At 40.9% G+C, this 25,429-nt stretch overlaps 1 protein-coding gene and 1 pseudogene across 1 annotated transcript; both read right to left on the reverse strand.

The window, feature by feature from the left end:
* Nucleotides 1-681: 681 nt before the first annotated feature.
* Nucleotides 682-13,015, reverse strand: LOC145545654 (olfactory receptor 5BS1-like; annotated as a pseudogene).
* Nucleotides 13,016-22,082: 9,067 nt separating this feature from the next.
* LOC145544897 (olfactory receptor 5BS1-like) lies at nt 22,083-24,430 on the reverse strand. The gene is made up of 2 exons (XM_081588281.1): nt 23,654-24,430; nt 22,083-22,244 (listed from the first exon to the last, which is right to left on the reverse strand). Exons 1-2 carry the CDS (start codon nt 24,428-24,430, stop codon nt 22,083-22,085), a joined length of 939 nt encoding a protein of 312 aa, XP_081444407.1.
* Nucleotides 24,431-25,429: the final 999 nt, after the last annotated feature.

The following is a 25,429-nucleotide window of genomic DNA, read 5'->3' on the forward strand; positions in this document are numbered from 1 at the left end:
GGAAATTTTACCTTATGATCACCTTCCTCCAAACTCCCTTCTTCCCACCCTCTACCTCTGATGACTATTTGTTTTCTATGAGTTTGATTTTTCCATATGTTCTGCAAATAAGTGAGATCATATTGCATTTGTCTGACATTTCACTCAGAATGATGTTTTCAATGTCGATCCATGTTGTCACGAATGGTAGAATTACCTCATTTTTATGGCTGAATAATATTCCATTGCTTTACCCATGCCTTCTTTATCCAGTCATCCATTAAGAAAACATAGGATCTTTCAATGTGTTGGCTATTGTAGATAATGCTACTATGAACATGGGGGTTTGTAGATATCTTTTTGAGTTAATGTTTTCATTTCCTTTGGATATACTCCCAGAACTAGAATTGTTGGATCATATGTTGGTCCCATTTTTAGTTTTTCAAAGATCCTCCATATGTTTACTGAGAAGATTTTCTTGGGCAGTGACTGGGTCCCCTGTGGATGGGTGCCATTAGTTCTCTGAAGGTTTCCCCATCTTGCTTGACTGTGGGAGGGCACAGGGATCAGACAAACTAAGACTTCTGTTGTGGAGAAGAATTCATGCTGAGATAGCTTAGGGGCAAACGTCTTCCTGTCTCCTCTTTCTCATGACTTTTCCTGCTATTGTCCTCCTATTATGAGGAGGCAGTAGAGCCTGGCTTAGAAGGTAAGCCTAGGCTTCCTGGCCAGCATCCTCCTTAGAGCTGCTTTCACCTCCTGGTTCTTCAGACTGTAGATAGGGTGGTCCAGTAGTGGGGTCACCATACTGTACTGTAAGGATAGGACTTGCTCCAGGACTGAGCCAGAAGCTGAAGTCATGTACCTTGAAGGGAATTGCACAAAGGAATAAAATGAGCTCCAGACAAAGGCCACAATGCTGTTGGGCAGCCAGGGTCCATCCCATCACAGATTCTGCAAAGATGGTCCTCAGGGCTGTCAGCTATCACTGGTAGAAGCATCTAGAAATGACGGTATTATCAGTAAGAAGTCAGTTATTTCTGCCTTCAAATGCCTTCATACATGAGTGATCTTATGCAAGACATTAGAGGAACTGCCCTGAAGAAAAAGGAAGTTCTGCAGCATATTAAGTGCTAAAGGTTAGAATAAAACTAAAAAAAAATTTCAATCATTTCTATAGCACTTTACAGTTTTCAAAGCGTCTTTCCATAATAGATATGATGATAATCTGAGGGTTTTTGCCTCTTCTTTTCCCTATATATACAACTGCATGTTCTTATCTTGGGATGAGTGTTCCTAACAAAACTATATGATAGTCTAATAAAGCTGTCATTTTTTCCCCTACCATTTATGGCTCTGGAAATTACCTCAGAATCATAGCCCATTATTTTTATACTGCTTAGTGGACCAAAATTTTTTCCTTTTTAGCACATTTGTCTTTGGCTTGGAAAAGAAGCCAAACTTTGTAAATAAAGTGAAAGATACAAATGTGTCTAGCATGAGATATGAATCCAAAATAGTAAGATTAAAATTGTGGGTATACGCTGTTAAGTGTCATGGGGAGTATTTTTGAAAGAAGCATTCAAATTTTATTTTTGCAATTGTGTCATTATCATTGGAATGATCTTTGTGGGTTTTATGTACTTGGCTAAAAAAGACACTCATTTTACTGTTATTTTTATTTTTAAATTTATCCCTCCTAACGTTTTTGTGAAGTGGGTCGAAGATGTCTTATCCTTCCCCTTATGGCAAACGAGGAAACTGAGAAAAAGAGAGCTGAAGAGTTTTGTCTGCAAGACAGGTGAGCTCTTCTAGGCCATCCTTACCATTTCCCACCCCTTACTTCTCGCCAAGTAACAACCAGGTGAGGAAAGTTCAGAGCAATCTGCGCAAACACATCTCCAGTTCACTAGTACAGAGCACAGGCCATTAGTTACTCTGTTTCCTGGGAGCAAGGACGCATCAACTAGAGCTGTTTATGTGTGAGAGAAACATGATAGAAAAGAGCTTGAGGTTCCAAGTCAGTGAGCCTTGGTTTATATTTTGGCTCCATTCCTAGCTGGTCCTGGCAGCTTTTGTAAGGTACCTGGTTACTCCTGAAACTCAGTGTTCTTTTGGAAAATGAGGTTAATAATGTTTATCTTGTGGTGTGATACTAAAATTGATCTTGATTGTGTAAAGCAGCTGTAGTATAGTAACTAGTTAATCGTTACAGTACAAATAAGCTTTGGAGACATCATCTTCTAGTAGGAAAGAGAAACGGCATGTTTTAAGAATGATATATTTAATTTTTTTGTCTAACACGGAATAAAAGTCTACTAAAGACTCTCATTTATTCTTTTGAGGACTCCCAAATCATAGTTTAATGGAAACAGGAAGAACTTCAGTCTTTGTATAAGCTTATTTTTCAGAGTTAGACAATTGAGGCCTCAAGAAAATGATTTTTTTTTTTAATAGTTCACACATCTAGTCCACAGCAGAGGTGGAACTGGAGCCCAGGCCTTCTGAGTTCCAATAAAAAATTTTTCCTGATACTTTGCAATTTTCTGATCTATAGACCAAGGTTATTTTAGAGTGGAAAATATTGTACATTATATTCAAAGGTTCAGCAATGACATACCTCAATGCTCATGAGCCATAAAGGATGGTGATCACAATAAAAGGAGATGAGCAGATAGAGAAGATCTTGTTGCACCCTGTGGCAGAGTTGATTCCCAAGGCTGTCTTGATGATATAGGTATAAGTAGCCAGCACTAGGACAAAAGTGCCAAGGCCCATGACCATTATGGTAGTCTGAATGGAGTCAACACTAATGTAGGGGTCAGAACAGGCCAACAGGACCCCTGGAGGAAACTCGCAGGCAAAACTGGGGACAAGGTGGGGGCCACAGAAGTGCTGCTGAGCCAGGGGGATGGAGTTAACTAGGCCAATCCCCATTCCTATGGCCCAGGAGGCTCCCACCAGGCCAGCACACACCTTCTTCATGGTCACCACATACAACAATGGGTGGCACACAGCCTGGTACTGGTCACAGGCCATGACTGAAAGCAGGCAGGTTTCAGTGCCCCCTGAAAATATGACCAAGGAGTTCTGGGTGAAACATTCAAGGAAGGATATAGTCTTCCGCTTGAAGAGCAAGTTCTCTAGCAGCTTAGGCACAATGACTGAGGAATAGAAAGCATCCAGGAGGGAGAGGTGACTGAGGAAGAAGTACGTGGGGGTGTGGAGGCGGGACTCAGTCCTGATCACCAGCAGCATCAGCAGGTTCCCTGTGAGGGTCAGGAGGTAAATCACCAGGAATGTTACAAATAGTACTACCTGGATGTGAGTGTTATTGGATAGTCCTTGGAGAACAAAGGAAGTGACTGTAGTTGTGTCCCCAACTTCTATGGAGCATTGGAGTTTCTCTTTAGAAGGACAAGAACAGAAAAAATTCTCCAACGTGTTGAGTCTCAGAGCACGGCTGGGGATGAGGTGTCAGCTTCAGGACTGACCCTGGACAGATCGTGTAGCAAAGGCAACCTTGCCATGTCAGACCTCATCAACACTTCCCAGCTCAAGGCAATAATCTATTGGTTTATTGGCTAAGGTGGAGATGGTGGGGAGGAAGACATAGAGAATCAAACTTAGAAGGGAGGGAGAAAAGAGATGATTCAGACTGGAGAAGGAAAGGAAGGGAGTTGTAAACAGCCTCCAGAGCACCGAGAAGTCCTGTTCTCAGGTTCCAAAAAGAATGGAGTTCAAACCACAGGAAGGCTCCCTGACATAGTGAGTAAGTCATAAAGATGTTGACCGACCATCCTGCTGACAGTCCATGATGTGTGTTCGAATGATTGCTAGAGGTATTGTGACAGCTGATGATGCCACAAGACCTTTCTGTGTCACTGTAAGTTCGTGAATAATTCCCTTGGGTTTCTCATTAAAAAAAAATTCTGGGAAAAACAAATGGTTTCTAAAATCTATTCCAGCTTAAAAATTCTAAGGTCTAGCGGCCAAGACTCAGCAATCCCAATGCAGGCAGCCTGGGTTCAATCCCTGATCAGGGAACTAGATCCCACATGGTCCAACTAAAGATCTGGAATGTCACAAAACAAAGGCTGAAGATCTCACATGCTGCAGCTGAGACTTAGTGCAGCCAAATAAATAAACAATCATAAATATTTTTTTAAAATGTGGGGACAACATTCCTTAGGTTTCTCTGTTACTAAATGGAAACCCTCTCCCTTTCTGTGTCAACACAAGCAGAACTGGCACAGGAGTAGTCTGGTTTCATGGAAGCCAGGCAAGAAGAAGCCCTTAAATGGGAGGCAAGGGCTGTGTACATCAGTTACTCAAGGGCTTCTGTGAATTTACAATGTCCACTGTTTGCACTACAACATCAGGACTGAACATGAGAGCCAAGGAAGACCATGCTATTCTCTGAGTTGGTACTAGGGATTTGGATGAAGCCAAGTCAAATTTGGACCACCTTCTGTGCATAACAGAGATGGAAAAAGAAAAAAAAAGCAAAGGAAAAGATTGTACAGAACACCTGATAAAATAAAGTTAGAGGGTTTAGTGTAGAGCAAAGGAATATAGCATGGTCACCCCTCTCCCCTTGAAGGGTAACTCAGGAGGGTGATGGATGAGGATGTTACTATTTATGGCTTGTACACTCACAAGTTCCCAGAGTGGATAGTTTTAGAAGAAGACGGAGTTGAATGAGAAGGGCAATTTTCTTCACCTGGTCTCGTTCAGCCAACAAGAGATGCTTTCAGTAGAGGATACCTAAATGGTATCCTTTCTAACACTGGAGCAAAAGCCAGAGATATGGCTAGGACTTGGTGGGCTTCCCTCAACTTTGTCTTTCCTTTAGAAGATGTAGAGGTGGAGCTTTTGAGCAAGGAAATATCCCTATAGTCCTTCTCTCCATCAGAAAGATTTCTTGACTCAGCCTCCAATATAACAATGGCCAGAGGAACTTGATCTCAGCTCTAGACCTTGGAGCACATCAGTGGTCCCTGGAGAGTCCATTAAGCTCTGATCTGTATGAATTCTCCAGGGCCAACAATTCCTTCCCTGTATTACTTTTTTTCAGTGAGTTCCATTATCTAAGAGGTACTTGTCTGTGGCTAATTATTTCTAAAGATTAAAATACAGAGTTCTAAGGTTTTTTAGTTGTAAATCTTTGAATTCCTTCCCTTCTTCCCTTTCTCCTTCCTTTCTTTCTCTCTTTGTTATATTTTAAATAATATTTGATTATAGAAAGATAATAATAAAATATATAAAATGAAAACTGATATTGAAGGTATTTTAAATTGAGAAGTGTATTCAAGATATTTTAATGATAAAAGAAGAAAGTAAAAGTTTATCATGTTATCCAAAATTAATTGCTTTATTTATTGTGACAGTTATAACTGGACATGGAACAACAGACTGGTTCTAAATCAGGAAAGGAGTGCATCAAGACTGTATATTGTCACCCCGCTTATTTAACTTATATGCAGAGTACATCATGCGAAATGCTGGTCTAGATGAATTGCAAGCTGGACTCAAGATTGCCGGGAGAAATATTAATAACCTTGGATATGCAGATGACACCACCCTTACGGAAGGAAGTGAAGAAGAACTAAAGAGCCTCTTGATGAAAGTGAAAGAGGAGAGTGAAAAAGTTGGCTTAAAACTCAACATTCAGAAAACTAAGATCATGGCATCTGGTCCCATCACTTCATGGCAAATAGATGGGGAAACAATGGAAACAGTGACAGATTTTATTTTTTGGGGTTCCAAAATAACTGCAGATGGTGACTGCAGCCATGAAATTAAGATGCTTGCTTCTTGGAAGAAAAGCTATGACCAACATAGACAGCATATTAAAAAGCAGAGACATAACTTTGCCAACAAAGGTCCGTCTAGTCAAAGCTATGGTTTTTCCAGTAGTCATGTATGGATGTGAGAGGTGGACTATAAAGAAAACTGAGCACCGAAGAATTGACACTTTTGAACTGTGGTGTTGGAGAAGACTCTTGAGAGTCCCTTGGACTGCAAGGAGATCCAACCAGTCTATCCTAAAAGAGATCAGTCCTGGGTGTTCATTGGTAGGACTGATGTTGAGGCTGAAACTCCAATACTTAGGCCACCTGATGGGAAGAACCGACGCATTGGAAAAGACCCTGATGCTGGGAAAGATTGAAGGCGAGAGGAGAACGGGATGACAGAGGATGAGATAGTTGGATGGCATCACCGACTCAATGGACATGAGTTTGAGTAAGATGGACAGAGAAGCCTGGCGTGCTGCAGTCCATGGAGTTGCAAAGAGTTGGACATGACTGAGCAACTGAAATGAACTGAAAATATCCAAGTAAGTTAAAAACTTTAAAACAGTGTGAGTTAGCAGATACATACTATTAGATATAGGATGGATAAACAACAATGTCCTACTTCATAGCACAGGGAACTATATTCGACATCCTGTGATAAACCATAATGGAAAAGAAAATTAAAAAAATATATATATAGATGTATAACTTAATCACTTTGCTGTACAGCAGAGATTGGCACAACATATAAGTCAACTAACTTCAATTAAAAAAGTTAAAAAACTTTGAAACATTAACTGTGGTAGAAAGTTTTTATTATGGAAAAATAAGCATCTACAGAAATAAAAAGGATAGTGTAATAATTCCTCTCTATACATCACCTAGCTTCAACAATGATCAACTCATTGACTACTTTGACTAGATGGGAGTGACAAAGTGTGGTCTCTGTATTACATGAATAGTTGTGTCTAAAACATGGACATATTTTACTACTCAAAGGTAAAAGGGAAGGATAGATATTGAAGAGCCATTATCAGTCTTTGCCATGGATACGGACTGAATGATGATCAACTGAATAACTCCCTAGGAGATAACAAAGAACAATATAGAAGGAACTTGGGTTTTTCACTCTGGACTATTAAGTACATCTCTGGACTGAAGAGAAAATATAATCTTTTATTTTGTTTGATTCACTTTACTTTGGTATCTCTTCTACAACAACTTAGCCTTTTCCCTCCTAAAACAGATTTCCTAACTAACCCCAATTATCTTCAACTTCCCACCACCAAAAATAATATTGCAAGGATAATTTTTTTGTGCCTTCAGAAGCATGTCTATTATGTTTGAGATGATATATCAGGTGCTTTCTGAGCTACAAGTAAAAGGAAGCCTCATTACAAACTGTTAAAAATAAAAAGTAAAGCTTTCTTTCTTTTTTGCAAGACATGGACCACAAACTCAGAAATATAGCTGTGTTTAAAACAACTTACATAATTCCTAATCTTTTATAATTTCATATAGATAATGATGTCTTTAGTACATTGCAAAATACATTTTGATATACCAAAGAAATAAGAATTACAAGTAGACATTTTAAGCATAAGTAATCTAAAGCTTCAAAGTTGTACTCTTGATAGGATTTATGTTTTGGGGAGTCTCCCAGCCTTCAAAGGACAAAAGTAGAGAGTAGAATCAGTGTAACATCTACATAGACTTCATACTATAAAGGGTATAAAGATTTGTAGCATCGTGAGAAGATGTCTTCTGCTCCTTTACATTGCACACAAATTATGAGAATTATGTTGTACATCTCTTGGTCCACTGTCCAGCTCTCTTGTTATTTTCTGCTCTGTTGATCAAATACTGAATGTCTGTGCATTTGAGCAGAGGATCCACAGGGTTGCAGTCAGTCAGAAGACAACAAACTGACAGCAAAACCTTTGAAATAGTCAAAGATACTCCAGTTGTCTTTGAGGATGTACAGACAGATGACTCCTGGACTGTTGATGTTGCCATAATAGATTTTGGTGCAGAACACAACAAGGACCTACTGGGTAGCACAGGGAGCTCTACTCAATACTCTGTAATAACCTACATGGGAAGAGAATTTGAAAAAGAAGAGATGCATGTATATTTATAACTAAATCACTTTGCTGTACACCTGACACTAACACAACATTGTTAATACTACAATATAAAATAAAAATTAAAAAAAGAAACCACTGGTGTGGACAATAAGATGAAAATGTAATATCCGAAAGAACATATCACCTTCACATACAGAACCTGGTGGGCCAAATGTAGTCGATCTCCACTCATCAATGTTGTCTCTATTGGCCCAGCATGGCAGTTAGGAGGGGGAGAATCAAGGGTTATTTCAGCTAGCTCCTCCTGAGTTATTATGGTGCTAGCGGATAACTTAGCAGTGGTTTTGCTAGAGTGTGGTGGTTTTCTTCTCCTGGGCAGCAGAAGCTTTTCTCACTTGTCCTTCAGGCTGTGGAGTGGCTGGATCTCACTGATCAGTGTCTGAATTAGCACTGTCAGTCTGTAGCTCTCATCATGAGACATTCACCAGACTTGGATATCTTGGAGAAATTATTTCTTGGAAAATTCTGCTGCCTGCTCAGCCCAGTCCATGGATGCTATGGTTGTTGGAGGAGGTGAGGAAGAGGTGGGCAGGGCTAAAAGGAAGCCGAGGAAGTTCAGGCCAAGAGTGTGGGACACTGAAAGTTGGACAGGGTTGTCTGTAATAAACATTTAATACTTATTTCCTCAAGAACTTATATTGCAATATTTAGAGAAATTTACCCAGATGAAGAGTATCTGGGACATAGTTATGTGTAGGCATAGTTTGATCAAATACTCATGCCTTGGAGAGGTTGCTGGTGGCTTAGCTGGTAAAGAATCTGCCTGCAGTATGGGAGACCTGGGTTTGATCCTGGGTTGGAAAGATCCCCTGGAGAAAGGAAAAGCTACTCCAGTATTCTGGCCTCAAGAATTCCATGGACTGTATAGTCCATGGGGTTGCAAAGAGTCAGACATGACTGAGTGACTTTCAGTTTCACTGGAGAGGTTGCAGCTTTCACTGTAATCCTTGTGGGTTTCTCTATCACAAAATACTTGCTAACTAACTAATATTTGGTCATCTATCAGGTGTGGAGTGTCATATCTTTGCTGTTTTAAATTATGATATTAATAACTAGTGAGTTCGAGTATCTCCCTACACATTTTTTCCATTATCATTTATCATAGGATATTGAATATTGTTCCCTGTGCTACACAATAAGACTGTGTTGTTATCCATTCTCTTTATAATAGTTTGCGTCTGCTAGTCCCAAACTCCCAATTCGACTCTCACCCTGCTCCTACTCCTCCTCAACCATAAGTCTGTTCTCAATGCTTGTGAGGCTGTTTCTGTTCCATACCTTCTGTAGTCACATGAGTTTCCTTTTATAGGAATATATGCATCATATCATTTGGTGTCACACTTAGAACAGCAGTGTGTATCCCAATTTTATGCTCATATTTCCTGTGTTTAAAATCTCATTTTGTACATCTCATCTGCAATGCATCTGAATTCCGCTTTTGAGTAACAAAAATGTTATGTCAGATAAAAATAAATAGAAAAATTCACCAGTTATTTCTTAAAATATGTGGACAGACACAAAAAGCCACATTTTTAATCATTTCATTTATAGGAAACATCGAGAATAGGTAGAGAAACAGAGAAAGAGGAATTCCCTGGTGGTACAGTGGATAAGAATCTGTCAATGCAGGAGACACTGGTTTGATTACCTGGTCCGGGAAGATTACACAGGCCAAGGAGCAACTAAGTCCGAGCACCACAACTACTGAGTCTGTGCTCTACAGCCCACAAGCCACAACTACAGAGCCTGTGTGTTGCAGCTGCTGAAGCCCGCAAGCCCTAGGGCCTGTGCTCCACAAGAGAAGTCACTGACATGAGATGCCTGTGCATCACAACGAAGAGCAGCCCCCACTCACTGCAGCTGGAGAAAGCCCATACAGCAATGAAAGCTCAGGGCAGCCAAAAATAAATAAATTGAGTTAAAAAAAGAAACAGAGAAAGAAAGAGGATTATGGTTGTCAGAGTCTGGGGGAGGAGGAATTGGGAGCTGCATTCGTTGGATATAGGGTTTTATTGGGGGAATAAAATGTAGAAACTAGTAACTAGGCAGTGGTGATGGTTGCACAGTATCATGAGTGCATTTAATGCTTCTGAATGGCAATATTAAACAGGCTTAAATTGTATTATTATAAACTTAAAACACAAAATATACAATGCTGTAAATAATATAAAAGACAAAACAATAAAAACTGTAACACAAACAATGACCGGAGACGGAAAGTAAAGTTTGGATGAAGGAGTGGGTTGATGATGTATATCGGAAGTGATGGTGGCTGCAGATCCAGACCTGCTCTTGGGGGTGGTGATTCCTGAAACGTCTCTGGGTCTCCTACAGGTGCAGTTCAACCCACAAAGGCACTGGTTCCTGACCTGGCCCGGAGTCTCCTGCAGGAGCCAGAGCAGATTCCCCTGCAGCAGTGGTGAATCTACATGGGTCTGCTGCAGGAGCAGTTTTCAGTCTTCAGGGGTGAAGGTTCCTGATGTGGCTCTGGGTCTAATGCAGGGCAGGAGCAGCTTCTGCATAAGGAGTTCTATACCCTGACCTGGCCTGCGTGTCCTGCAAGAGCAGGAGCAGGTTCAACCTGCCAGGGTGTTTGTTTCTGACCTGGCTCAGTGTCCTCTGCAGGTGCAGCTGCAGGTTCAATCTGCGAGGATCTTGGCCCCTGACCTGACTCTGGATTTCCTATAAAAGCAGGAACTTGTTGGTTTCTGACATGGCTCTGGGTCTCCTGCAGGAGATGGTGTAGATTCTACCTACAAAAATCCCACTGTTTCGATCACATCCAGGTCATCCACAACACTGATGCCTTTCCTATATGGCTTCTTACACCTGAGATGTTTTCAATGTTCATCCATGTTGTAACATGTATCAGTATTTCCTTCATTTATTTCATTGTGCCTAAATATACAAACATCTACTATTCAAACCATTTTAAATATACAGTTCTTTGATATTAATTACATTCACATCTTTGTACAACCATATCCCCAACAACCACGTTCAGAGCATTCCAATTTTCACTAGTGAAACTCTGTAGCCATTAAACACTAATTCCCAGAGTCCCTGGCATTGACATTCTACTTTCTGTCTTTGAATTTGACTTCTTTGGATACCTCATGTAAGTGGATTCATATATTTTTGTCATTTTGTGACAGGGTTATTTCACTTATCATAAAGACTTTAAGGTTAATATCGTAGCACGTGTTGGTGTTTCCTTTGTTTTTGAGGCTGAATTATATTTCTTTGTGAATGCCACATTTAGGTTATCCATTCATTTATTGATGGACACTTGTGTTGCGTCTACCTTTTGCTCTTGTGGTTAATGCTGCTATGAATATGAGTGTACCCATATCTGTTCCAGTCCCTGCTTTCAACCTTTTATGTATGTACCCTGATGTGAAATTGGTGGATCATATGTTAATTCTATATTTAAGCTTTTGAAAAACTGCCATACCGGTTTTCACAGAGACTTTATTCTTTTATTTTACTCTTTCTATGGTGACTAATATGTCTGTTTACAGATCTACACAATATTGTTTATTCATTTACCCGCTGATGGACTTTTGCACTGTTTCTGCCTATTGGCTATTGTGAACAGTGCTGCTGTCAATATATGTGTACACATGTTATCAATTCTTTGGGGTATATTTCTAGGATGGAGTTGTTGACAATATACTAATTATATATTCATATTGTGAATGTGGACTTCCCTGGTGGTAAGCCCATCTTCTCAGATGGTAAAGAATCTGCCTGCATTGCAGGAGACCTGGGTTTGATCCCTGGGTTGGGAAGAGTCCCTGGAGAAGGAATTCACTACCCACTCCTGTATTCTTGCCTGGAGATTTCCATGGACAGAGGAAACTGACGAGATATAGCCCATAGGATCCCAAAGGGTCGGACCTGAATGAGAGGCTAACACATCACATTGTAAATGTAGGTCACATCATTTTCCATTTTTACAAGTAATGTTTAAAGGTTCCAATTTCTTTACATTGTTGTGAACCATTGTTATTTTTAGATTTCTTTATTTTAACCATTTTAGAATATGTGAAGGAGTTGCTGCATTGTGGTTTTAATTTGCATCTCCATCGTGACTAATGATCTTTGACATGTTTTCATGTGCTTGGTGACCATTTGTATGACCTGTGTGGAGAACAGTCTATTGAAGTCATTTACCCATTATTATAATTGCTTTTTTTGTCTTTGTGTTGGTGAGTTGTAAACATTCTTGAGATACTTTGGATAATGATTTATCAGACATATAATGCACAAATATTTTCTTAAATTCTGTATGCTTTAAATGAACTCTAGAAATGTGAAGCCTGTGGATATTGGATGTTGACTGTAATTTCATTTCTTACATTTATGCCTTTTATGTATTTTGAGTTACATTTTGTATGTGGAAGGAGGAAAGTGTCCAATTTCATTGCTATGCATGTGGATAACCAATTGCCTAGCACTGTTTGTTGAAAACATCATTTTCTCCCCAATTTAATGTTGTGGACTGTTGTCTAAAATGAGTTCACCATAGATGGGTGGGTTTATTTCTGTGATCTCCCTTCAATTTCATTCATCTCTATGTATATCTTTATGCCAGTCTCATAGTGTTTTATTCAGTGTGTTTTGTATTAACATGTAAAAATGGGAAGTGTAAGCATCTGTAGGGAGAGAGCAAATTAGCCAAGATGGTGGTCAGGCTCTCTTGCCCCATGTTTGGTAAATACATGGTTATGTAACAGCTGAGATCATTTATAGCACTGTACATGCGTGTCACAAGTTACTCACTTGGTCACGGGCTACTTTGTGCGATATGCCTATAGAAGCACCATCTGAGAAGTCCTTGAGGCCACCTTATGGCTCCGTGTGACTGCCAATGGTTATGATGCTGGATCAGCCACAAGAGGAGAGAATACAGTGTGTCTGCTGTTACAGCTGCTGCACCAGCCAGGAGAGAATAAACGTGTCTGCAGTTCCTACAGCTCCTTGAGTTTTCTTCCAGGTTCCCAGCATCCAACTTTGATTTTCCTTTTTAAGATTGCCTACTTCTGGGATAAATTCTCTTTTCGGTGTCAAGCGCACCTCTGGCTTCATTGCCTAGGACTCTACATCGAGTGTGGGACTTAAACTGATATTATTAAGAGGCTGTTAGAAATTTTCGTTATCACCAAATCCCCAGACAGTCCCTTAAAGTTCACGGGTAGATTATCTGGGTTGTTCGGGGGATCTTGAAGTCTAATACTATGCATTTTCAGAGGAAGTCAGCTGATGAAGTTGATAATTCCTCCAGAGATGCCCTAGAGAAGGGAAGGGAGTCTTTACCAAGGGGGAGGCATTACTGTATTGGATTGCTCACATAAAAGGCAACAGGCTTAAGCCTCTAGTTCAGAGAAGGACCAAGGAAGAGGGAAACTCATTACCTTTCTGGGTAATACTTAGCTCTCTCATTTTTTCCACCTATAACTCCTGCCAGAGTTCTTGGATGATGACCTTACTGATGACATTATGTGTGTCAAGAAGATTCTGGATAAAGTAGGAATTAACTATGGTGAGTCTCTGTTCTATTTAACACTTCCTCTCCCTCTTCTCAGCCCTTTAGTGCCAGCACCATACCCCTTTCTCTCTATTTCCTGGTTTTAAGCTAGAATATAGTTTTCAAAACAAAACTCCTCAAGCTGACTCAGGTTTCCAATTTTCAAGCCCCACTTACTCCACTGCTGTTTAGCAATTTTCCTAACAAGGATTCCTTAATAGAGGGCTGAGTCCCAGGATTTCCTTCAGTTGGACTTGAACATCTAATTTGACTTGTTTAGTCCTAAGCCCTAAGACAAACCCTTGTTACCGCTGCCTTACAATTTTCTTGGAGTTTAAGAAAATGGACCTTATTCCACTAGATGGCTCAGTGTCCCTTGCCACCTGGCTAGGAAAGTCTTTCTGTATGTAATTTTCACCCACACTTCCACCTCAGCCCTCCTGGGGATAAAACTGAGTGGGAGTTTGAGCTAAAATCTAGTCAGTCAACTTACCTTGTCTCCTTCTTCATGATCAGGTTGGCCTGTAAAGCACTCTGTTCTGAGAAGCAGGGTCAGTGAGAAGTGAACACCTGCTGTCTTTGCTGCTTCTGCCCTCTTTCTGTTTCTGAAATTCCTCTGCCCTCTGGCTACCTCATTTTGCTTCTTTGTACCCTCTTGAAGCTAATTTGTCTTTGAGACCTGGGCCCTCTAGTGATATTGTTGGACATACAAGGACTATTCTCCAGGGATGGGTAAACAGTGCTCTGAGACTTTTGACTCTTGTTCCGTGCCCCTAATACCACTTTCACTACAACAGCGTCCTGTGCCCTAAATAAAGGGCTTGATTTTGAGTGGCTGGCTGTTATTTTCTTCTTGGAGGGGGAGGGAGGAAACAGGGTGAAAGGTGGATATGGCCAAGGGTCATAGCCACCTTCATTTCTACCAAAGAGGAAATAGGCTGAACTTGCAGCAACTCAAAGATGGAGATTCCTCTCTGTAACAATTCAATTCAACCAAGTCTTATTGATCACCTAGCATAATTCAAAGAATTTTGGAGGGGATCTAAAGCTGGGTAAAAACATCACTTCCCTCATGGACTAGTAAGAATCATAAGATAAACATTAATAAATAATTATAATACAAGATACAGTATCATTAATATTATGAGAGAGGTTAGAAATGTGCCCTGAGTATTGATAAGAGGAAAAATAATTTATATTTGGTGGGAGGCTATGGGAAAAAGGGATCAAGGAAAGATTCATGACAAGAATGAATTTAAGCTCATTTTGAAGTATTGGTGGGATTTTGACAGGTAGAGATGTGGAGTGGGAAAAGGACAGGAAGAGCAGGGGCTCCAAGAATCTGAAATGGGTGACTTGAGGGGGGTTGAGGTACTTCCTTACCCCTAAGATAAGAAAATACCCTTCACAAATTGTTTACCATCTAGATGTACCATAACTTCTTTACCTGTTTCTCTGTTGATGGGAATTCAGGTTGCTTCCACGTCCTGTATTGTAAATACTGCCGCTGGGAACACAGGGGAGCGTATGTCTTTTTGAACTATGGTTTTCTCTGGGTATATTGCCCAGGAGTGGGTTTGCTGGGTCATATGGTAGTTCTATTTTTAGTTTTTTAAAGAAACCCATATTGTTTGCCACAGTGGCTCTATCAATTTACATTAGCACCAACAGTGTAAGAGTTTCTCTTTTCTCCACACCCTCTCCAGCGTTTATTGTTTGTAGATTTTTTTGATGATGGCCATTCTGATACTCACAGTAGTTTTCTAGTAATTAGTGATGTTAAGCATCTTCTCATGTGTTTGTCATCTAGAAAAATGGTATAGAGGACCTTATTTCTGTTGCTGGCCAAAATCTTGGCTTTCTCTGCCTACCAAAGCTGTAAAAAATATGGAGATAGAGTTTGGAAACAGAGTTGATTTAATTCTCAGCTGGCAGAGAGGGGAATATAGTAGGCTCATGCCTCAAGAAATGTGCTCCCACTCCATGAAGATTCTAGAGGCTTATAAGATGAGGATTCCCAGTCAGGAATCTATGATGAGGAGCAAGGATTTTAGGATCTTGTCAAAAGCAGCCATTAGGCTGGCATCTGTAATGCAGTAATTGAGTGTGGCAGTTCAGTGGCTCTGTGGCCTTCTTTCTAATATTTAACTACAAGGGGAAGGGTGTTGTAAGGGTAAACACCATATACAGGATGTATTGAGCGTAGAGACAAAGCGAAATAGGTGCAAAGTGTAGCTCCTGCAGAGTTAGGGGCAGAAAAACAAACTTAGTTATAGACATGCAGAATTAGGAGCAGTTAAAGTGAAAAAAACAAAACAAAACACTAGGAATGTTCAGTCCTGCTCACTGTTCTCTGTATCTTGTTCGTTCTTAGGAAAAGAGAAAGAAAAAAACTCATTCCTCTTGTTTTCCTTTTCACTGCAACATTTCCAAAGCAGAAATAGAGACTTAGAGAACAAATGTATGGAGATCAAGGGAGAAAAGGGTAGGGTGGGAGGAATTGGGAGATTGGGGTTGACACATAAACACTTTGGATACTGTGTACAAAATAGACAACTGATAGGAACATACTGTATAGCGCAGGGTACTCCAGTTAATGCACTGTGGTATCCCAAATGGGGGTGAAATCACAAAGGGAAGTGATATATGTGTATGTAGGGCTGATTACTTTGCTATGGAGTAGAAACTAATACAACATTTTAAAGCAACTATACTGCAATAAAAATTAATTGATAAAAATAAATAAAAAGAATAGATAAGAACAGCTCAGTAACTGAAGAATCTGGACACCTGGGGCCTTTTGGTTGGGACTCTGCACACTATTACTCATCCTTGGTGCTTCTCTTTCTGATTTATAGGAGGATGTTTGCAGAGCTTTATTCTAATTTGATTATAAAGAATGTGAAAGATGGAGAAGCAGGAGATATGAGTCCTAAAGTCTGTTTCTGCTTCTTACTTATGGTCTAAACCTGAGCAAGTCATCTTTGTCTCTGTGGCTCACTTTCCTCATTTTTAAATGAAGGTTTTGGTCTAGTGATTTTTATGAGATCTATTCCTGCTTTGACAATCCAGCCTACCAAAACTCCAATTTAAATTTCCCCATTTCTGTATTAGCCAAGTTATATTTTCTAATTCCCTCTTCCTACCCTATATACTCAATGGGGCTTTTGGCATTCAGACCATATTTCTCTTGTTTCAGAGCCCAGCAGCTCCCTGATGAAGTCCCCATTGCCTGTTTAGGGACATATAATTCTAGGCAAGGGGTGGATAGGACATTCCTCTCCTATTCTTAATGAAAACTAAGACTCAGGAAACAACTTGGTATTCATCACATAATTTTAGTTTGAATTTGAAACCAGTATATTCCCATGCTCTTCCTTCCCTAATTATGGGACAAAAGGCTTTCCCCCAAGTCAACAGGGTTTTAGAAATAATCCCTGTGTGTGTTTGTGTGTGTGAGGGTGGGATTAAGTGGCCATTCCTCCACTGATCTCGCACATCTACTTATTATTTTGCCTTAGTTACATGCTCAGGAAGGCATATGCTCTGGAAAATGTAAAGGACCAGCTCCACCAAGTGTGCAGAGCAGAAATGCCGCTGAAGCTGGGACTGTTTTGCTCAGTTCCACATCCCTGGCCTTCATCTCCAGAGAAATAGCCTCATCTTGGAAATTTCCCCAGTGAGTGTACCACATATGAGGCCCTGACTTTCAGACGGCTTTGCTGAAGGAAACAGACAATTGCAGAGAGGATCTTAGCCTGAGGTCAAAGAATCAAGAATAGATAGAAACCAGGGAGCTGGCATGGAAGTGGTCTTGCCTGATGTGGCCTATCAGTTTTTGGGTAGAACAACTGCTTTTGTCTTTCTGAGAACTCTCTTGAGAGCTGAATGGGAGATGGGGCAGCAGTTGAACATTTGTTCTGCATTCTCTAACTCCTTCTCCTTCCTCTATGCTTAGAGCAGGTCTTGAACCAAGTCAGGGATCTGAAATGGTACAGGCTCAGATAGGTGATGGAGAGACTCTAGGCAGGGGGTCAGACTGCACATGTTTCAGCAAGCTCTTGTGATGATGACCTTGGGTGGTGAACCAAAATTTGGACTCTTATCTCTTTGGATCCTGATCTCTCCTATAGTACTTCCCTCTGACATCTGTATTGTCATGAAGGACATACATTTTTTTTTTCACATGCTCCTTCTCTCACCCCCTTCTCTCTCATTCATTCTTTTTCTTTGCACACTATTCCCTGGTATCCCAGCTGGTAGAGAATCCACCTGCAATGAGGGAGACCTGGGTTTGATCCCTGGGTTGGGAAGATCCCCTGGAGAAGGGAGAAGCTATCCACTCCAGTATTCTGGCCTGAAGAATTCCATAGACTGTATAGCCCATGGGGGTTGCAAAGAGTCAGACAGGACTGAGAGACTTTCACACTTCATTAACACTAACAGAACATACTAAACATTGGAGATACAGAATCTGTTAGACAAGGTTTTAAAGGAGGATATGTGCATATGTGCTAAGTTGCTCAATTGTGTCTCTTTCCAATATATGGACTGTAGCTTGCCAGGATCCTCTGTCCATGGAATTCCCCAGGCAAGAATACTGGAGTCGGTTGCCATGTCCTCCTACAGGGGAATCTTCCCAACCCAGGGGTTGAACCCACAACTCCTATGCCTCCTGCATTGGCTTTACTACTAGTGCCACCTAGAAAGTCCTTAGAGGAGGATAGTCCCTCCTATTTCCTTGCACCATATAAGAGAATGGACTCCTCAGACAGGTCCACTATTCATTCCTTCATTCACTCCATAATCAACTTCATGTGTTACTTATTAAGGACAAAGACAAGAGGAGACACACTGATTTTATTTCATTTCTTTCCAAGTTACTCTGGAGCTCTAGATTTTGCCAGGCAGTTTTTGGTATGGGATCAAAGAAGGTCTCAGTACTGAGATGGGACTCTCCCAGAATGAAGTGGGGTATTTACTAGTGGTCAGATTTCTACTTTGTGCATTCAGTTCAGTTTAGTCGCTCAGTCGTGTCCAACTCTTTGCGACGCCATGAACCACAGCATGCCAGGCCTCCCTGTCCATCACCAAATCCCGGAGTCCACCCAAACCCATGTCCATTGAGTCAGTGATGCCATCCAACTATCTCATCTTCTGTCGTCCCCTTCTCCTGCCATCAATCTTTCCCAGCATCAGGGTCTTTTCAAATGAATCAGCTCTTTGCATCAGGTGGCCAAAGTATTGGAGTTTCAGCTTCAACATCAGTCCTACCAATGAACACCCAGGACTGATCTCCTTTAGGATAGACTGGTTGGATCTCTTTGCAGTCCAAGGGACTCTCAAGAGTCTTCTCCAACACCACAGTTTAAAAGCGTCAATTCTTCGGTGCTCAGCTTTCTCTATAGTCCAACTCTCATGTCCATACATGACCACTGGAAAAACCATAGCCTTGACTAGACAGACCTTTGTTGACAAAGTAATGTCTCTGCTTTTTAATATTCTATCTAGGTTGGTTATAACTTTCCTTCCAAGGAGTAAACGTCTTTTAATTTCATTGCTGCAATCACCATCTGCAGTGATTTTGGAGCCCAGAAAAATAAATTCAGCCACTGTTTCCCCATCTATTTGCCATGAGGTGATGGGACCGGATGTCATGATCTTAGTTTTCTGAATGGTGATACAGACAAAAGTAAAACAAGAGAGGGAGAGGCAAAGAGGAGGTGTGAAAAGGGCAGGAAACGGGAGAAAAAGCAAAAGTTGTGGAAATGGCTGATGGAATTGTAAAGATTTTTTTTATCTTTTCCCCCTAGTTTTATGGAGAGATAATTGACATAAACTAATGTTTAAATTCTAGGCATACAGCGTGATCGTTTTATAGATATATATATTGGAGGAAGAAATGGCAATCCACGGCAGTATTCTTGCCTGGAGAATCCCATGGACAGAGGAGCCTGGCGGGCCACAGTCCATAAGCTTGCAGAGAGTTGAACATGACTGAAGCGACTGAGCATGCACGCATATATATATGCATTTCAATAGGTTTAATTAATATGCATCATCTCAAGACAACTAATTGGGAAAATCCTGAGAGTTCTCTCTGATGTAGAATATTTTCACACATTGAGGTAAGGGGAAGATTTTTGGCCCATACATGGTTCAGCCTGAATTTTGTTGAACTGGAACAGCCTGTCAAACTCACAGAGCATATCTGTTTTAACCACTGAGATGAAGAATGTCTGTTTTGAAAATGAGGATTAGAAAGAGACACGTGTACCCCAATGTTCATTGCAGCACTGTTTACAATAGCCAGGACATGGAAGCAACCTAGATGTCCATCAGCAGACGAATGGATAAGGAAGCAGTGGTACATATACACAATGGAATATTACTCAGCCATTAAAAAGAATACATTTGAATCAGTTCTATTGAGAGGGATGAAACTGGAGCCCATTATACGGAGTGAAGCAAGCCAGAAAGAAAAACACCAATACAGTATACTAATGCATATATATGGAATTTGAAAGATGGTAATGATAACCCTATATGCGAGACAGAATAAGAGACACAGATGCATAGAACAGTCTTATGGACTCTGAGGGAGAAGGTGAGGGTGGGACGTTCTGAGAGGATAGCATTGAAACATGTATATTATCATATGTGAAACAGAACACCATTCCAGGTTCGATGCATGAGACAAATGCTCAGGGCTGGGGCAATGGGATGACCCAGAGGGATGGGATGGGGAGGGAGGTGGGAGGGGGGTTCAGGATGGGGAACACATGTAAACCCAGGGCTGATGCATGTCAATGTATGGCAAAAACCACTACAATATTGTAAAGTAATTAGCCACCAACTAAAATACATAAATTTATTAAAAAAAAAAGAAAGAAAATGAGGATTAATAAACTCCCTTCACATGACATACACATTAACATCCTCAAAAATATGGTTCCATTCCCAGACACTAGGGTCCTGCTGTCTCGCTCTATATGGACTATAACTGTCTCTTTTCGGACACTTGAAGAATATACCCCTGTCATGTTTGATGTATGTTCTTTGTTCTGATAAGGTAGGTGATCATGCTAAAAATCATGCTTCAGTGAGAAAGTTCCTCAGAATTATCTGAGAGGCTGTCTCTTGGGCTATAGCCCTAAATTTGGCTCAAATAAAACTCCTCTATTCCTAAAAAAAAAATCCCATCATCTCATAACAATATCATATAAAGAAAAGAAAGAAGAAAGAGGAAAATCTTTTCTCCTTGTGATGAGAATTCTTAGGATTTACTCTCTTAACAGATTCTCTGTATATCATACCGTGGTGTTAACTATAGTCATCATGTTGTGTACATCCCTAGTACTTATTTTACAGTGGAAATTTGTACTTTTTGATCACCTTCCTCCCACACTCCACTCCTGATAACTACATGTATGATATCTTTTTCTATGAGTTTGGTTGATCTCTAGGTTCCACATGTATGTGACATCATATTGCATTTGTCTTTCTATGTCTGACCGATTTCACTCAGCATAATGCCTTCAAGGAACTTCCATGTTGTCACAAGTGGTAGAATTTCCTCGTTTTTAAGGCTGAATAATATTCATTGCTTTATCCATACCTTTTTTATCCATTCACCCATACCTTTTTTATCCATTCATCCATTGATGAATACCTATGTTCTTTCCATGTCTTGGCTACTGTAAATAATGCTGCTATGAACTTGGGACTCCCCCCATGGCTCAGTGATAAAGAATTTGCCTGCAGTGCAGAGGCACAGGAGACAGGGGTTTGATCCCTGGGTTGTGAAGATCCCTTGGAGGAGGAAATGGCAATCCACTCCAGTATTCTTGTGTGGATAATCCCACGGACAGAGGAGTCTGGAGGGCTACAGTCCATAGGGTCGCACAGAGTCAGATGTGACTGAGAACGCATGCATCAACATGGGAGCTCATATATTTTTAAAAGATATTTATTATTTATTTACTTATTGGCTGTGCTGGGTCTTTGTTGTGGCCCCTAGGCTCATGGAGGTGTGCAAAATTTCTCTAGCTGAGGTGGCTGTGGGTGTATTTAGTTGCCCCACACAGGCTTCTCTCATTGCCCTCCAATGGCTTCTTGAGGGGCCTGGTTTCATGGGCTCTAGATTGTGCAGGCTCGGTAGCTGTAGCTCGTTGACTTAGTTGCTCCTCTTTATGTGGGATCTTAGTTCCCTGACCAGGGATTGAACCTACGTCCCCTGCATTGCAAGGCAGATTCTTTACCACTGGATCACCACAGACGTTCCTGCATATATCTTTTTGAGTTAGTGTTTTCATTTCCTTTGGCACTATTCCCAGAAGTGGAACTGCTGGGACATTTGGTGGTTCTATTTTCACTTTTTGAGAATTCCTCTATATAGTTTTTGAGAAAATTTTCTTGTGTAGTGACTGGGTCATCTGTGGAAGGATGCCATCAATTCTGTGGAGGTTTTTCCATCTTGCTTGACTAGGGGAGGGCACAAGGGTCAGAGGAACTAAGACTTCCATTTGGACAAAAATTCATGCTGAGATATCTAAGAAATGAAGTTCTCTATCTCCTCTTCCTTCTCTTGATTTTTCCTCCAATTATGAGGAGGCGGTAGAGCCTGGCTTAGACGGTAAGCCTAGGCTTCCCGGCCAGCATCCTCCTTAGAGCTGCCTTCACCTCCTGGTTCTTCAGACTGTAGATAAGGGGGTTCAGTAGTGGGGTCACCACACTGTACTGCACAGATAGAACTTGCTCCAGGGCTGAGCCAGAAGCTGGAGTCATGACCTTGAAGGGAATTGCACAAAGGAATAAAATGAGCTCAGGACGATGGACACATGGCTGTAGGCAGCCAGGGTCCGTCCCATCCCAGACTCTGCAAAGAGGGTCCTCTGGGCTGAGTCAGCTATCACTGGTAGAAGCATCTAGAAATGACTGTATTATCGTGAGAAGTCAGTCACTTCTGCCTTCAAATGCCTCCATACATGAGTGATCTAATGCCGAACATTACAGGAGCTGCCCTGAGGAGAAAAAGGAAGTTCTGCAGTATATGAAGTGCTCCAGGTTAGAATAGAACTAAAAATGATTCCATGCATTTCTATAGTACTTCATACTTTTCAAAAGCGCCTTTCCTTAGTAGTTATGTTGAGAATATGAAGAATGTTTTTTCTTTTTTTATATGTATACAACTGTTTGTTCCCATCTTGTCATGATTGTTCCTGACAAAACTATATGCTAGTCCAATAATGCTGTCATTTCCCCCAACATTTATGGCTCTTGGAATTACCCCAGAATGACAGCACATTATTTTGCTCAGTGGAACAAACATTTGTCCTTTTTAGCACATTTAGCACATTTGGCTTAGAAAAGAAGCCAAAATCTGTAAATAAAGTGAAAGATAAAACTGTTTAGCATGATATGAATGCTAAATGATTATGAATCCAATAATGGTAAGACTAATTGTGCAAATCCATCTCCAGATTCACTAGTAGAGAGCACAGGCCATTAGTTACTCTATCTCCTGGGAAGCAAGGGCTCATCAGCCAGAGCTGTTTATGTTTGAGAGAAACATGGTAGAAAAGAGCTTGAGGTTTTCAAGCCAGTGAGACTCGGTTTATATTTTGCCTCCATTCTTAGCTTGTTCTGGAAACTTTGATAAAACACCTAGTTACTCCTGAAACTCAGGTTTTTTTATCCAAAAATGAGGTTAATAACATTTATCTTGTGGTATGACACATACTAAAATTGATCTTGATTGTGCAAAGCATTTGTTGTAAGTAGCTGCCTAATCAATAGTTACAAGACAAATAGGCTTTGAATTGTCATCTTTCAGTAGGAAAGAGAAATGGCATCTGTTTCAAGTACGATATATTATATATATATATTTTGTCCAACTCTGAATAAAAGCCTACTAACATCTCTCTGATTTCTTTCTGAAACTCCCAAATCATAGGTTAATGAAATTAGGAAATCCTTTAGTCCTTGTATGAGCTTATTTTTCAGAGTTAGACAATTGAGGTCTCAGAAGGAAAATAAATTTTTAATACTTCACACAGCAGAGCCAGAACTAGAACCCAGGACTTCTGAATTCTTGTGCGGTTCTTTTCTTACTACTTTGCAGTGCTCTGTTCTACAGATCATCATTAATTTCAAGTGAAAAATATCCTACATCCACATTCTGGAGGTATAGCAATGACATACCTGAAAACTCCTGAGCCATGAAAAATGGTGACCACAAGAAAATGAGATGAGCAGGTAGAGAAGATCTTGTTCTGACCTGAGGCAGAGTTGATCCCCAAGGCTGTCATGATGATATGAGTGTAGGATCCCAGGAGTAGGACAAGGGTGCCAAGGCCCAAGATCACCATGGTGGTCAGGATGGAGGCAATGCTAATGTAGGGGTTAGAACAGGCCAACAGGAGCACTGGAGGAAACTCACAGGCAAAGCTGCGGATGAGGTTGGGGCCACAGAATTGCTGTTGAGCCAGGAGGATGGTGTTAAGTAAGTCAGTCCCCATTCCTATGGCCCAGGAGGCTCCCACCAGGCCAGCACACACCTTCTTGTTCATAGTCACCACATACAACAACGGGTGGCACATAGCCTGGTACCGGTCATAGGCCATGACTGAAAGCAGGCAAGCTTCAGTGGCCCCAGAAAATATGACCAAGGAGATCTGGATGAAACATTCAAGGAAGGATATAGTCTTCCACTTGGAAGGCAGGTTCTCTAGCAGCTTAGGCACAATGACTGAGGAATAGAAAGCATCCAGGAGGGAGAGGTGACTGAGGAAGAAGTACATGGGGGTGTGGAGGCGGGACTCAGTCCTGATCACCAGCAGCATCAGCAGGTTCCCTGTGAGGGTCAGGAGGTAAATCACCAGGAATGTTACAAATAGTACTACCTGGATGTGAGTGTTATTGGATAGTCCTTGGAGAGCAAACACAGTGACTCTGGTGGTGTTGCCAGCTTCCATGGAGCATTAGATTCCCTTCAGTGGGACAAGAACAGAAAAGAATGCTCCAATGTGCTATGAGTCTCAGAGACTGTCTGGGGATGAGATGCTATGAATAAAGCTTCAGCAGAGGCAACCTTGCCATGTCAGACCTCATCACGCCTGCCCAGCTCAGAGCAGTTATCTATTGGCTAAGGTGGAGATGTGGGGAAGAAATATGTAGAGAATCAAACCTAAAAAGAAAGGAGAAGAGAAAAGAGATTATTCAGGCTGGAGAAGGAAATGAAGGGAATGGAAATAGACTCCAATGCACTGAGAATTGCCATTCTCCAGTTTCAAAAGGAACAGAGTTCAAACAACTGGAAAGTTCACTGGCATAGTGAGGAAGCAATAAAGATATTGACCCATCATCTGGCTGATAGTCTATGATGCGTGTTTGAATGACTGGCAGAGATATTGTGACAGCTGTTGATGGCACAGAACCTTTCTCTGTCACTGTAAGTTCATGAATAAGTAACTTGGGTTTCTCATTAAAGAATAATCTAGGAACACTAGATGGTTTCTAAAGTTCTTTCCAGCTTAGAAATTCTAAAGAATGGGGGATAATCTTCTTTGGATTTCTCTGGTACTAAATGGAAATTTTCTCCCCTTTTGTGTCAACACAAGCAGAAGCAGGACAGGAGTAGCCTCATTTCACAGAAACCTGGTAGAAGGAAGCCCTCAAATGGGAGGCAAGGGCTGTGTACTGCAGTGACTCCAAGGGCTTCCCATTCTAGGATTTTTGTGAATTTATAATGTCCACTGTTTGCACTGTCATCTCCGTACTTAACATGAGAGTCCATGAAGACTGTGCTATTCTCTGAGTTGGTACTAGAGGATTTGGATGAAGCCAAGTCAAATTTGGAGCACCTTCTGTGCATCACAGAGATGGTAAAAGAAAAAAAAGAGGAGAGACAAAAGGCCACCAGAACATATGGCTAAGTGGAGAATTAGAGCATTTAGTATAGAGCAAAGCAAGAT

This window comes from Giraffa tippelskirchi, chromosome 4 (genome assembly GCF_054371585.1).
Source record: "Giraffa tippelskirchi isolate mGirTip1 chromosome 4, T2T-mGirTip1v1.2.pri, whole genome shotgun sequence".
Taxonomy (NCBI): Eukaryota; Metazoa; Chordata; class Mammalia; order Artiodactyla; family Giraffidae; genus Giraffa; species Giraffa tippelskirchi.

Bases quoted from the DNA above. Each gene is read 5' to 3' on its own strand.
- LOC145544897 (XM_081588281.1), bottom strand. From the start codon at position 24,430: ATGGAAGCTGGCAACACCACCAGAGTCACTGTGTTTGCTCTCCAAGGA. The intron at 22,245-23,653 runs GTCATTGCTATA...ATTCCCTTCAAG, and splicing joins GCTCAGGAGTTTTCAGGTAT to GTCATGACTCCAGCTTCTGG.